This window comes from Hemiscyllium ocellatum, chromosome 10 (genome assembly GCF_020745735.1).
Source record: "Hemiscyllium ocellatum isolate sHemOce1 chromosome 10, sHemOce1.pat.X.cur, whole genome shotgun sequence".
Classification (NCBI taxonomy): Eukaryota; Metazoa; Chordata; class Chondrichthyes; order Orectolobiformes; family Hemiscylliidae; genus Hemiscyllium; species Hemiscyllium ocellatum.
Window position 1 is genome coordinate 56,525,416 of NC_083410.1, and position 14,100 is coordinate 56,539,515.

Here is a 14,100-nt window from a genome sequence, read left to right on the forward strand (position 1 = left end):
CTGTGTCAGCCTAGTCAGTTTCTCTTCCAGCGATATTGCTTGTAATAAACAGCATGTCAATTTCACCCGATCTGGTTTGTGTGCTCTCTACTTTATTGGGCAAATTTCTGACATCAACCCATAATCAATATTCCAGGAAATATGCTTAGGTTAATTCTTCCTCAATAATTTAACGTCTTAAGACTTGTAAGCATTCTGATGAATCTATCTTGCACTCCCTTCAAATTATGAGTTTTGGAAAAACGTTCATAGATAAGATACTAAGTAAAGCAGAGTAGGCTGACTTAGAGCACTATCTCAAACTGATCCATAACTACATTCCAATGGGATGTAGGTGCAAATTGAGTTAAAAGCAAGCTCAAATATAGAAGTGGAAACAGAAACTTTGCAGGGAGCTGCTATGAAAAAAACCACAGTTTGTTGCCTAAGCTTTTCATCTTGCACTGATCACAAACACAAGAATGTCACATTTTAAACAACTACAACAACTTACAGCACAGCATAAAAAGATGCCTATTGACCAAGCCTATTGCTGCGAGTAAACAAAAGTAAACTATTGGCTCCCTAAATTCCTAGAGAATTCAAAAAGGGTGCAAATTGAACACAGTAATTATCTTTGCAGAGAAGCAGTCCACGTATGAACAAGTGTTCCTGGCAGCAAGCTTAACTAAGCCATGTTATGAGCTCAAAATTAACTTAATTTATCAATATAATTATTGCTCCACTCACTATTGTCAGGGAGGTGATGGCCTAGTGGCATTATCACTGGACTGTTAACCCAGAGATCCAGGTAACGTCCTGGGGACATGGGTATGATTCCTGTCATGGAGGAATATGAATTCAATGAACACCTGGAATTAAAAGTCAAATGACGACCTTGAATCCACTGCCAATTGTCGGAAAAACTCATCCTGTTCATGTGACTCCAGACCCACTGAGATGTGGTTGACTCTTAACTGGGGATGGGCAATAAATGCTGACTTAGCCAGCAATGCCCTCATCCCAAGATTGAAAAAAGCAGCCTCGGGATTATTTAGCACATGCTGCTCATTCGCAAAATCACCAATAGTAAACATCTTATTTCGGGTTGTATAAAGCACAGGCTGTATGTAGGGAAGTCCATGGTAAACAACATGTTAATTTAGTTATTGTGGCCTCATCCAAGCGAAAGCACAATGTTAACATAACATTGTTTATGTATGGTTGAAGACAGACACTTACTGCTGCATGTTAGAATATCAATAAAGATATCCGGAATTAAGAAACTAGGAAACCACTGTTGATTGTTAGAAAGACCCATCTGGTCCACTGATGTCCTTTGATTCCCAATCCACAGCAATGTGATTACTCAGAGGGCAGTTAAGAGTCAATTTGGGATTTATTACTGGCTAAGACAGCGTTGCCAACATCTCATGACTTAATAAAAAGTCCATATGGATCATCTCAAAAGCAAAGGTCATATTCTGATGGTTTACTCCCATTTACATGGCTTGATTGCAGGAAAATGTTTGAAGAAGCTTTGAAGTAAAACAGCATAAACAGGTATCTGTTCTGCATTTAGTTTTCTTTTCACCATTTTGAACTTTAATATGTAGTGATTGAATGTATTATGTTGATACAAGTCTATTTTGATACTAACTTTATAGGTTCAGCATAGATTTGTGTTGCAGCAACTTGTATTCTTCTGTTATTTCTGTTCACTGCAGCTAACAGAATCATGCAAATGTTGGTCATGCATTGACAAATGGATTTTAAAAGTAAAATATATTGATGGGCTCTAGAACGCTCCAGATTTGGAATGATATTAATCGCTGGGATGCAACATCACATGTCCTCTTATCTCAAAAAGAGAGACACAAGTTACTTTAGGGAAGCCCATTATCTTAACAGACAAAGTCAGTAAGCTAACCGAGAAATACTGCAATGAATGGATGATTCCATGAACAGTTAACGTCTTGGGGAATCAGCCAGAGGACCACAGAAAGTAAAATCAATAAGGTGGTCACCTTAAAGAAACTATTAAAAACAGAGAACACACTTAAGAAACAGAGACTGATCACGTTTAGTACCTGTCTTGGCAGGTCAGTTAGGAGTTTCAACAAACCACTGATCAGGTACAACGGATTGTAGTTAACAAGAAATAAGCAGCAGACTTTAGCAGTCCAGTGCATAGCAGGAAGAGGAGAAAGAAGATGCCCTTCGATCAACACAGTATTGCAAGAGACAACTGCCAGCAAGATGAGGATCAATATTCCATTGCCAATTGACAGAACTGTTTTATTAAGTATTTTTTCTTTCATACGTATTTTCATAAACAATAAATTCTGTGAATCCTTTTTGAAGAATTTTCTTCCCTGGATTGATCTTGTACTTAGCTGCATTACCACAAGACATAGGTACAGGAGTAGACCACATGGACCATCAAGCCTATTGTCATTCAACATGATAATGTCTGATCCTGGGCTTCATTTCCACTTTATTGCTCGTTTCCCAAATCTTTTGATTCTATGAAACATCAAAAATGTGTCCATTCCAGCATTAAAACGTACACAACAATGTAGATTACCTAATCCTCTGGGGCACAGAATTCCAAAACCTCAACCTTTAGAGTGAACAAATCATTCATCTTAATCCTAAATAATCGTCTGTAATCTGAAAGCTGTGGGATTACCCAGCAGAAACTCTTTCAGCATACACAATATCAAGCCCCTCCAGATTCTTGCAGAGGTTATTCTGCTATATTACAACAGTTGCACTCCTCTGCAACCTTGAGCTATTAGAAAGTAGCACGATGGAAAAATACCACAGAAAAAAATCACACTGTAGGAGATCGGTAATATAAAATCGCTACAGCCGTTCACTAGAAAGTTCACATTATACAAACAGCATCCACATTTCGATAATGCTGTCTAGATGACTCTTCATCACTTGAAACTCGCTCTCCATGGATGCTGCCTGACCCGCTATGATCTCCAGTATTTGTTGTTCACTCCAGAATCTTGTACATTTCAACACAAGATCACAACTCAATCTTTTAAATACCAGAAAATATAGACATAATTTTCTCAGCCTCTCATCATAGAGAAACACCGTCAACCCAGGGCTTCATTTAGTGAACCTTCACTGTATGCCTCCAATGCAAGTATATTTTTCTTAAACGTGGAAACCAAAAGTGCTCACAATATTCCTGATGTGATCTCATTTTTGATGTCCTTTGGAAAAGGACATGGAAGACATAGAATGTAGGGAAATAGATGGTGACATTTTGAAAAATATCCATATTGGAAAGGAGGAAGTGTTGGATCCCCATGACCTGATCAGGTGCACCCTAGAACTCTGTGGGAAGCTAGGAAAGTGATTGCTGGGCCTCTTACTGTGATATTTGTATCATCGATCATCACAGGTGAGGTGCCAGAAGACTTGGAGATTGGCTGACTTAGTGCCAATGTTTAAGAAAGGTGGTAAGGACAAGTCAAGGAGCAACAGACCAGTGAGCCTGATGTCGGTGGTGGGCAAGTTGGTGGAGGGAAACCTGAGGGACAGGATGAACATGTATTTGGAAAGGCAAAGACTGATTAGGGATAGTCAACATGGCTGTGTGTGGGGGAAATCATGTCTCAAACTTGATTGCGTTTTTTGAAGAAACAAAGAGTATTGATGAGGCCAGAGCAGAAGATGTGATCTATATGGACTTCAGTAAGGTGTTTGAAAAGGTTCCCCATGGGAGACTGGTTAGCAAGGTTAGACCTCATGGAATACAGGGACAACTAGCCATTTGAATACAGAACTGGCTCAAAGGTAAAAAACAGAGGGTGGTGGTGGAGGGTTTTTTTTTTCCAGACTGGAGGCCTGTAACCAGTGGAGTGTCACAATGATCTGTGCTGGGTCCACTACCTCTTGTCATTTATATAAATGATTTGGATGTGAGCATAAGAGGTACAGTTAGTAAGTTTACACATGACACCAAAATTGGAGGTGTAGTGGACAGCGAAGAAGGTTACCTCAGATTACAATGGGATCTTGATCAGATGGCCAATGGACAGAGAAGTGGCAGATGGAGTTTAATTTAGATAAATGCAAGGTGCTGCATTTTGAGAAAGCAACCTTAGCAGGACTAATACACTTAATGATCAGGTCCTAGGGAGTATTGCTGAACAAAGAGATCTTGGAGTGCAGGTTCACAGATCTTCGAAAGTAGAGTATCAGGTAGATAGGATAGTGAAGGAGGCATTTGTATGTTTTCCTTTATTGGTCAGAGCATTGAGTACAAGAGTTGGGAGGTCATGTTGCGGCTGTACAGGACATTGGTTAGGCCACTGTTGGAATATTGCATGCAATTCTGGTCTCTTTTCTATCGGAAAGATTTTGTAAAACTTGAAAGGGTTCAGAAAGGATTTACAAGGATGTTGCCAGGGTTGGATGATTTGAGCTAAAGTGAGAGTTTGAATACGCTGGGGCTGTTTTCCCTGAAGCGTTAAAAGCTCAGAGGTGACCTTATAGAGGTTTACAAAATCAAAAGCATGAGGGGCATGAATAGGATAAAAAAAACAAGTCTTTTCTTTGGGGTGGGGGAGTCCAGAACTAGAGGGCATAGGTTTAAGGGTGAGAGGGGAAGTTATTAAAGAGACCTAAGGGGCAATCTTTTCCCTCAGAGGGTGGTACATGTATGGAATGAGCTTCCTGCACATGTACACCCAAATCTCTAACAAGACTTCTAAGCTTCACACATTTATGACCAAGTAACTTCACATTTCCCTACCTTGTAACCTATCTGCTGTCTTGTTGTCCAGTCACTTAATCTGACGGTGTCTCACTGCAGCCTCTGTGTTGTGCCAAAATCCCACTTTTTCACCTAACTTTGTATCATCAGCATGTGGATACATTTCTTTACACTTAAACAATAATGTAGATTGTAAGTACCTGAGGCCTAACCAATGACCTGATACACCATTAATCACTGCCTGCCAACTTTAAAATATCCAGTTTAGTCCACTCTCTACTTACTCTCTGATAATATGTTACCTACAACTCCATGAACTCTTTTCTTGCTGACTAACTGTTTGTGCTGCACCATATCAAACGCCTTTTGTATAGTTACAAATACTGCATCAGCTGACTCCCTTTATCTAACTTAGCAGCTCTGTTCTCAAAAGACTCCCAAAAATTTGTCAATCAAATTTTCCTTCAATAAAACCATGTTGACTTATTCTAAGCATGCTGTTTTTCTCAGAACATAGTTAAAACTTCCTTAACAGATTCAGCTGAGTCCAGTTAAAAAAATTCACATTTATTAATACAAATTAAAATAGAAAGAGCAGGCAATCTGATGCAGCTGCAGCAGGTAGCAACTGGTGGATGCCAATAAAATTCAGAGTGAACACATTTGCTCCTGGGATGGTGGGACTGTTCTATCAAGGGATTGAGAAATCTTAGCCCAAACTGGTTTTGAGGAATCAGATGTGATCTCATTGAAAGTAACAAAATATGTACAGGGTCAGAGAGGGGAGATGTAAACAAAATGTTTCCTCTGCCTGTGGAGTCAAGAATGAGGGCACAGAATTTAAAATAAGGGGATGTCATCTAGGTCAGAGATGAAGAGAAATATTCTAACTCGGAAGATTTATGAATTTTTATAATTCTCTACTCAAGGGCACTGCGGAAGTTCACTTTTGAGTATTTTAAAGTAGAATTGATACATTTCTGATTACTAATAATGTCATGAGGTTATGGGGATTATCACTACAATTGTATTAAGTGGCAGAGTAGGCTCAATGGGCTGAATGGCTTACTCTCATTCTAGAGTTCCTAAATACTCATATTGGAAGAAAGAGGGTTTGCAACAATGTCATTCTTACCCTGTTCTCCATGGATTTTTTCACAAGGTTAAAGCTTTTCCACCTAGAGTCAAACTCATGCTTATAAGAACCACGAAACTGCAGCAAATCTCCCATGATCTGAAATTAATAGCATAATTATTTTTTAAAAATAGTAACAAGATGCAGCAATCCCCTTTCTTTTGAAAGTATCAATTCATAAGACCACAGCTGCGATCCACCATCACATGGCCATTTTTCATTCAGTGAGCCTCACTGGTGAAAAACAGAAGTCTATTTAGGTGTGCAGCATACTTTGTGACAAACATGACTGGACACAAAATACAAGGAAACTAATCTCCCCTCCCCCAATTTAAAGGTATTGAGACTAAATATAGCAGTTTTAAGATCAATTAAGTCATCAGGTGTAAATATACCACCTCCTAGGATGGCTCAATTCCAAAGTGGTTCATGCTCTCAACCGAACCATCATGACATCAAATGAATAATTTTAAAATGCTGCTTCCATTCTCACCTTAATTATTACAAATAAAGACTTAGTGTCATCTTCAGAGTTATCTAACATGTAGTCTAAAAAGATAGAAAAAAAGTTATATTTTTCAGTGTTTCATTTATGAATTACATTTGCATGCGCTAACTTGTATTTGCAATAACTACATCTTCAGCAAAATTGTTTCACTACATCTACAGCATTAATATATATTCCACATTAGGAAATGTTTCCCACGTGTGTCTTGTCCTCAAGGGTCAGCAAATCTAAACCATCCAGTTGATATGCATACAAAAATTAAACAATGAAACAAACAGCATAAAACACAGTATTTACATTTCTTGGTAAAATAACTCAGCAGCTTTAAACTGACCCCATCTAGTGAAAGATGTCGATCAGTGCATGGAGTAGCTGACATCAAGATAACCTAGTTCAACCAACTTTTGCCACGAGATGGAGCCCAGGACTTCAGTGTAAGTGATTCCATTAAACCATTACCTTGGGGGTGGGGGGGGGGGGGGGGGGGGGGGGGGGGGAAAGAACGGACAGACACACAGTGGCAGTACTTCAATCTGGACTTTGCCAACAGGGAAGAATTAGGACACATTGTGTATAGCCTGCTGAGGACAGGATTCAGGGTTTGATTCTTTTTCTATTTTCCAATTTCCTTGCATTCTGCTAAATACCAGATAATAATCATTAAAACAAAACAAAAGTCTTCCTTCATGATACTTACGTAATAGTTTTCTTATTACTTGGGCAATTATCTCCCTGTAGTTTTCTCTTGAAGTATCTAACAACCAGAAATTACAGGGCAAGTCAAAGATGACTCCACGGTTTATACCAACATCTCAGCAGCCTTTGTTTAATTTCAGAAGCAGTACTACTGTAGGCCTCAGTAAACAATCAGGAATTTTTGATGTTTAATAATCAAAGATTTTTTTTGGCTGGGATACAATTCAAATCAAAATGAGCAAAATACATTCATTTTGTTGAGTATAGCAAGTGTAAATTTGGAGCCAAATTACACCAGAGTCCTTGCACATTGGATAATCACAAATGGGAAGAATTCCATCCTCTTAGCTGCCAAAGGTTTACAGCACAGGAAAACTACACAACACATTGGTGTGCCTGTGCATCTTTCTATAAATACTTTTTTGCCAGTCGGTATATCTGAATTGATGCCTCTTCTTCCTACAATGTGCAAGTCTCAGAGGAACAATTCCAAACCACCCTAAATTTACTTACTAATTAATATTGCATGAATAAATTTTTAAAAAATAAAGCCAATTCTTATGACTTTTCACTTATCGTGCAAAATCATTAAATGAACTAATAAAAGAACTTAAGCTATTTTTAATCTGTGCATGAAACAATTATTTTTTAACAGATGTCATGGTTAAATGAACTTCGACATATTCACATTTGCAATGGGCAAAATGAAGATTATCAGTGGAACTCTGACATTAAAAAGGTGTAATTTTACTCCAGTATTATTTTCTTAGAAGTTTTAAATGAAGCATTTCTAAATATGGAACTTAAGGAATAATTCATATTTGGAGTCAGGAAATTAAAAACTAATGTACATCTATTTCTGCAACATACCATAGTTAATACCAGTGCAGAGTTTGGTCTCTTCCAAAGACATCAAAGTTGGAGCCCTGCAAAAAAAATTGCAAGCTTTAAAAATAGGTAAGGTGCAGTGTCACATTCAAATTAAACATCCAAGATAAAAGTACATTTCATATACACTGACACTGAAAATATATCATATTTGGGAAACCAAGGATAGAATCAAACATTACCATTATTAATTCACTACACACAAAGTATAATGAACATTATTTAAAAACTGCAGTGTAATTTGCTGATTTTCCACACATTCCATCACATCAATTGTTCACTGTAAACAGCTGCTTTCCAGCCTGAAGTGCAATATTTTTCAGGAATGAACACTGAAGTTGGCACTTTAACAAAAATATTTTTGATCATCAAACGACCTCTGATGAATCAAAAAGTGAGGCAATAATGTAATTTTAAAATAAAATACACAGCAATCCCAGTGAGTAAGATACTGAAGCCAGTTTCCATCCAGAGGGAAAACAAAGTGGAGGGTGCATCTCAAGGAATGTGAGGAATAACTATGTTAATATTGAAATCTGTTTCAATGCACAGTATCAAATCATACTTTCACCCATTTAGTCATATCTCCATGTGAGAAATATTGAAAACATGGTACTGATAGTTAGAGACAGTGTGAAAAATTTAGCTTTGGGAAGAGCATTCTCTTGTTTTTTTAAAAACGACTGTTTAAAATTCGCCAAAAATGCTACCATATTCAGTCATGAGTTAAAGATAGGATACCTTTCGTCACTATTATTGAATGCTTAGTGTTGTTTCCTGGTCCTTTCAGGAAAGATGAATGGCATATTGTTCAATTTTTGTCATTTTACCTGGGTTATATATGATGGATCAGACCAGACACCTCAAAATTATATTAAGGAGGTAGCCTAGATGCTAATTTTTTCTTATTTCAAAAAGGTAAATGTAAGGTGTTGTGGTCCAGATGCAATTCAATTGGTCAAACTACATGACATGACACAAAACACAATTTATTCAATCACTATAATTAAAATACAACAAACGAAGGGGGGGGGAATCTTGGAATAATAAAGTTCTTGGAAAACTGGATACAGTAACTATTACTAATTAACTGTTCCAATATAGTAACATCCCATAAACACACACATGGCAAAAAGGCAAATTCAGAAAATCAGATTGTCTCACATACAATCCTATAAGGAAGAAAAGGGACACAAGCAGTAGCACCCCAGAGAAAGAATGTAGCAGGCGGGAAAGATTCACTACCTTTCAACCCTGCTGAGGTGCCAGCAACAACTGCTGAAAGATTACTAAACATTCTGAACCATTGAGAGTTGACCTCATCCACCCTGTTTTTATTGTTCCAACTTTAAAAGATCCCAAGGCCCCTCAAATTATTTTATCTTCTCAGCCTGCTCGTCACCTGTCCCCAACCTCTCTCCCAAAAAAAAAGGACAAAACAGTCCTCAAAGCCACAGCATAGTCACACACTCGGTACCTTTTATGTACTTGCTATGGCAGTCAACCTTGGAAACAGGAATATACCATTCAACACCTTCAATTTAAATTAACCAATTCTACTCGATATCCTTCCCTAAAAAAGGTGCGATCTCCATCTTTAAAAATTCAACTCAATCCATCACTGTTTGAATGCAGAGTTTCAGATTTCCATAAGTAAAGGCTCTTCTGAATTATACTCCAAAATTACTTTAAGATTAGACCACCTTAGAAAGAGCTTTGAGGAATTATGAACAATAATTAAATGAATATCTTGCTATCCTTCTCAATCTCTTGAGCATGTTCCACCATCTAAATAGATGACAGTTGTTTGTACATTAACTCCATCCATCCACATCAATTCAGTAATCCTCAACACCACTGCCAAGATCTATCAATCCCAGTTTTGAAACGTAGTTATCAGCTGGTCGCCTTTTGTGTGAGAAAAGGGCTGCGGGAACGAGTACCCAGACTAACATGACATTGAGTGAAGAATTGTAACCTGACCTCATTCCTGAATAGCCTAACAAACATTAATGGCATGTCTCTTCAGCGTGACTCTCCCATTAGAAGTGTTAAAACAGGACCTGCAGAGGGGTACCTTTAAATTGCCTGTACTGATACTTCCAATATTTCACCTATGCTGATAGGATTTTCAGAATAAATACTTTTAAATGAAATTATTTACGTCATGCACTAATTTTGCTTACAAGCCACGAATGGGGTCTCCTCCCAAGAAAGGCAACAGGCTCCCTGAGCCCATCAGGCAGTTCTGCACGATACACAAACTCTGATGTACATCATCTCTGTTAGAAATAAAAGACAACAAATATTTTTTTCCAGAATTTCTGAATTATTTGCCTTTAAAATTCTACTAGCTTGATGCATGATTTGGCACACATCTGTTTAAGCATAAAATATGGTATTCTTTTGATTCTACCTGCTCTTAAGAACATTTACATGCCTAGTTTTTCATCAGGATAACTGTTGATTCAAATATTAATGAGAGAGATTGCAGCAGCTTGGGCCAAACTAATCCTTTTCAGACCTTTTTTAAACAAAGCAACAATCAAAATATCAATAAATAAATGGTTTTAAATTCTTTTTCCAGTAAAAGAGTAAATTACAATAACTGAATGCAATTGTAAACCAGCTATTGTTGTGCAAAAAATTTTCTGAACCTGTGATATAGGTTCATAACACGTTATCAGTTCTAAAGTGGAGAAATTATATGTTTGACTAAGCTGGTTTTCTATGTCTAAAACTGTCTTTCCATTCTTAATGCAGACAGTATAGTTTCACTTCAGATTTGTTCTAATTGTGGGGTGTCTGAAGTTTGTTGATACATACATTTTTTTAAATGAGATGTTACAGCCTTACAAAAAAAAAAGAGTTTGAGATGAACAGCTCGGTATATCAGGAACAAGAGCAGAAGAGTGAACAAAAAGTGCTATAACCTAACAATAAGGTGCCCCGTGACAGGAAGACAGAGGAAAAAACAAATTCATTTGGAATGACAGTGCATACAGGTTAGTAAGAGGCAAAAGGTGTTGCTCATTTATCAAGGCTAAAGAAAAAGTGGCATAGGAGAAAACTGCTTGAAGATGATGACATGGAAAATCCATGTGTTTGGTCTGAAAGTATATAAAAGTCATTAAGAAGAAAGCTTTTGAAACCAGAATTGTACCAACTGATATAGGACTTTAAAGTAGAAGCAGGGTAAGATTGGAGTATGTGTAAGGCTGGTGTTGAAGATGAATCTTTTATTTCCGATATTTGCAGTAAGATTGTTTCAAAAGAGTCTTGCACAGTGTAGGACAGTTTTGCGTTGCTTTCGTTTTGTGTGTAATGAACTTTGATGTTATCTGTTAAAGGCACAGTGGCAGTCTCTTATCAATATATTTAGTAACTGACCACCATGGCAAACAAATCGCAGGAATTAAATTTATAGTCAATCAAGCCTGGTTTCAGTTTGGGATCAAACTTGTCCAGTATAGCCATTGTTATCCTTGGAAAATAATGTAAAAGTACTACAAAACAATAAAAACATCATATGAGTGATCTTACAAAGTAAAGTGTTGAAGGTATAAAATTCATTTACATGCAAGTTTTAATGGTATCGGTTAATTCTACAGAGACAATAGTGTGATTATTTTTTTCTGAATTTCATCAGCTACATTTTGTGTCTACCAAAGCAATGGTGTTTGCCACTGGCCTTGAAGAAAGCTAAAGTCAGTCTGCAAGTTGCAAGTCTATTTGTGTGGAAGTCTGAATACAATGCAGAACAAACAAAGCAGCTACAAGTGCAGGGAATATTTATATCTCTGGACTTAGCAAGGAATTCCTCTAATTCTCAAATGATTGAGAGGAGCACAGCATAGATAAATTAGCAAAGGTGCTTTCCTTAAGGTGGGGGAGTTCAAAACTAGGTGGCTTTTGTTCTTAACATGAGAGAAGACCTTTCTTCTTATTGACCGTTATGTACTTTCAGACCATACACATGGATCTTCCACCTCGTCATGTTTAAGCAGTTTGCTTCTATGCCACTTTTGTGTTAGCCCTGATGTCTATGGAACCTGCTAAATCAACAACACCTTTTGGCTCTGATTAACCTGTATGCAGTGCCACTCTAAATGAATTAGTGTATTCCTCTATCTTCCTGTCATGGGGCAACTTATTGAAAAGGACGAGAGGTGACATTCTTACACAATGTGGCTAATGTATGGAATAACTGCCAGAGGAAATGATGGATGTACAGTTAGAACATTTCAAAGATATTTGGATAAGTACTTGAACAGGAAAAGTTTGGAGGGATATGGGCCAAACACAGGCAAGTGGAACTAGTTTAGTTTGGGACATCTGGTCAGCACGGACTACAGGGTAACCTCAATTATCTGAATGACACACGCGAGGAGTATTTTGTTTGGATAATCGACATTCGGATAGCACAGTTTAGCCAAGCATCGGGACCTTGAGATCTTGTTCAGATAATCTTAATTCGGATAATAAATGTTTGGATAACCAAGGTTGTTCTGTAGCTAGACCAAAGGGCCTGTTCCCATGCTCTATGACTCATAACTAGAAGCTGAGAAGTAGCAGATGGAGTTTAATTCAGAGCTGAAAATGTGTTGCTAGAAAAGCGCAGCAGGTCAGGCAAGTTTAATTCAGGTAAATGCAAGGTACTGCATTTTGGGAAAACAAATCTTTGCAGGACTTATATACTAAATGGTAAGGTCCCAGAGAATGCTGCTGAACAAAGAGACCTTGGAGTGCAGGTTCATAGCTCCTTGAAAGTGGAATCGCAGGTAGATAGGATGGTGAAGGCAGCATTTGATATACTTTCCTTTATTGGTCAGAGTATTGAGTACAGGAGTTGAGGGGTCATGTTGCGGCTGTACAGGAAATTGGTTAGGCCACTGTTAGAATATTGCGTGCAATTCTGGTCTCCTTCCTACCGGAAAGATCTTGTGAAACTTGAAAGGGTTCAGAAAAGTTTTACAAGGATGTTGCCAGGATTGGAGGATTTGAGCTATAGGGAGAGGCTGAACACGCTGAGGCTGTTTTCTCTGGAGCATCGGAGGCTGAGGGGTGACCTTATAGAAGTTCACAAAATTATGAGGGGCATGGAAAGGGTAAATAGACAAAGTCTTTTCCTTGGGTTGGAGAGTCCAGAACTAGAAGGCGTAGGTTTAGGGAGAGAGGGGAAAAATATAAAAGAGACCTGAGGGGCAACGCAGAAGGTGGCACATGTATGGAATGAGCTGCTCGAGGAAGTTGTGGAGGCTGATACAATTACAACATTTAAGAGGCATTTGGATGGGTATATGAATAGGAAGGGTTTGGAGGGAAATGGGCCGGGTGCTAGCAGGTGGGACTAGATTGGGTTGGGATATATGGTCGGCAGGGATGGGTTGGACTGAAGGCTCTGTTCCCATCCTGTACATCTCTATGACTCTATGAGGGGCATGTGTAGGGTAAATAGACAAGGTCAAGATTAGATTAGTGCTGGAAAAGCACAGCAGGTCAGGAAGCACCTGAGCAAGAAAATCAACATTTCGGATAAAAGCCTGGGAGCCTCAGGGGTGATGAGATAATGGGAGGGGAGGGGGGTTGGACTGGGGAGAAGGTGCAATAGGTGGATGGAGGTGGGGGTGAAGGTGATAGGTCGGTCAGGTGGGTGGAGTGGATAGGTGGGAAGGAAGATTGACAGGTGGGAAAGGTCATGAGGACTGTGCTCAGCTGGAAGGTTGATGCCATGGGATTGAAGGATCCTGAGACAGAAGATGAAACATTCTTCCTCCAGGCGTCAGGTGGTAAGGGAGTGACAGTGGAGGCTGCCCGGGACCTGCATGTCCTCGGCAGAGTGGGAAGGGGGAGTTGTAGTGTTTGGCCATGGGGCAGTGAGGTTGATTGGTATGGGTGTCCTGGAGATGTCCTCTGAAGTGCTCTGCCAGAAGTCACACGGTCTCCCCAATGTAGAGGAGACGCATTGGGAGCAAAGGATACAATAAATGAAGTGTGGAAGTGCAGGTGAAACTTTGGTGGATATGGAAGGCTCATTTGTCCCTTAGACAAAGGTGAGTGGGGAGGTGTAGGTTATGCAATTCCTGTGGTGGCAGGGGAAGGTACCAGGAGGGGAAGGTATGTTGTTTGGGGTAGGCGGGGATGGACCTGACC

General features: G+C 38.8%; 1 protein-coding gene across 1 annotated transcript in view; it reads right to left on the reverse strand.

The window, feature by feature from the left end:
* Window positions 1–14,100, reverse strand: part of LOC132819766 (proteasome activator complex subunit 4-like) — a 190,210-nt gene that overhangs the window by 92,191 nt on the left and 83,919 nt on the right. Inside the window, exons 20-24 of the mRNA XM_060831502.1 lie at window positions 10,134–10,229; window positions 7,930–7,985; window positions 7,061–7,117; window positions 6,349–6,404; window positions 5,856–5,954 (exon numbers count right to left, since the gene is read on the reverse strand). Coding sequence (XP_060687485.1) covers window positions 5,856–5,954; window positions 6,349–6,404; window positions 7,061–7,117; window positions 7,930–7,985; window positions 10,134–10,229 — 364 coding nt within the window. The remainder of the gene's footprint in view (window positions 1–5,855; window positions 5,955–6,348; window positions 6,405–7,060; window positions 7,118–7,929; window positions 7,986–10,133; window positions 10,230–14,100) is intronic.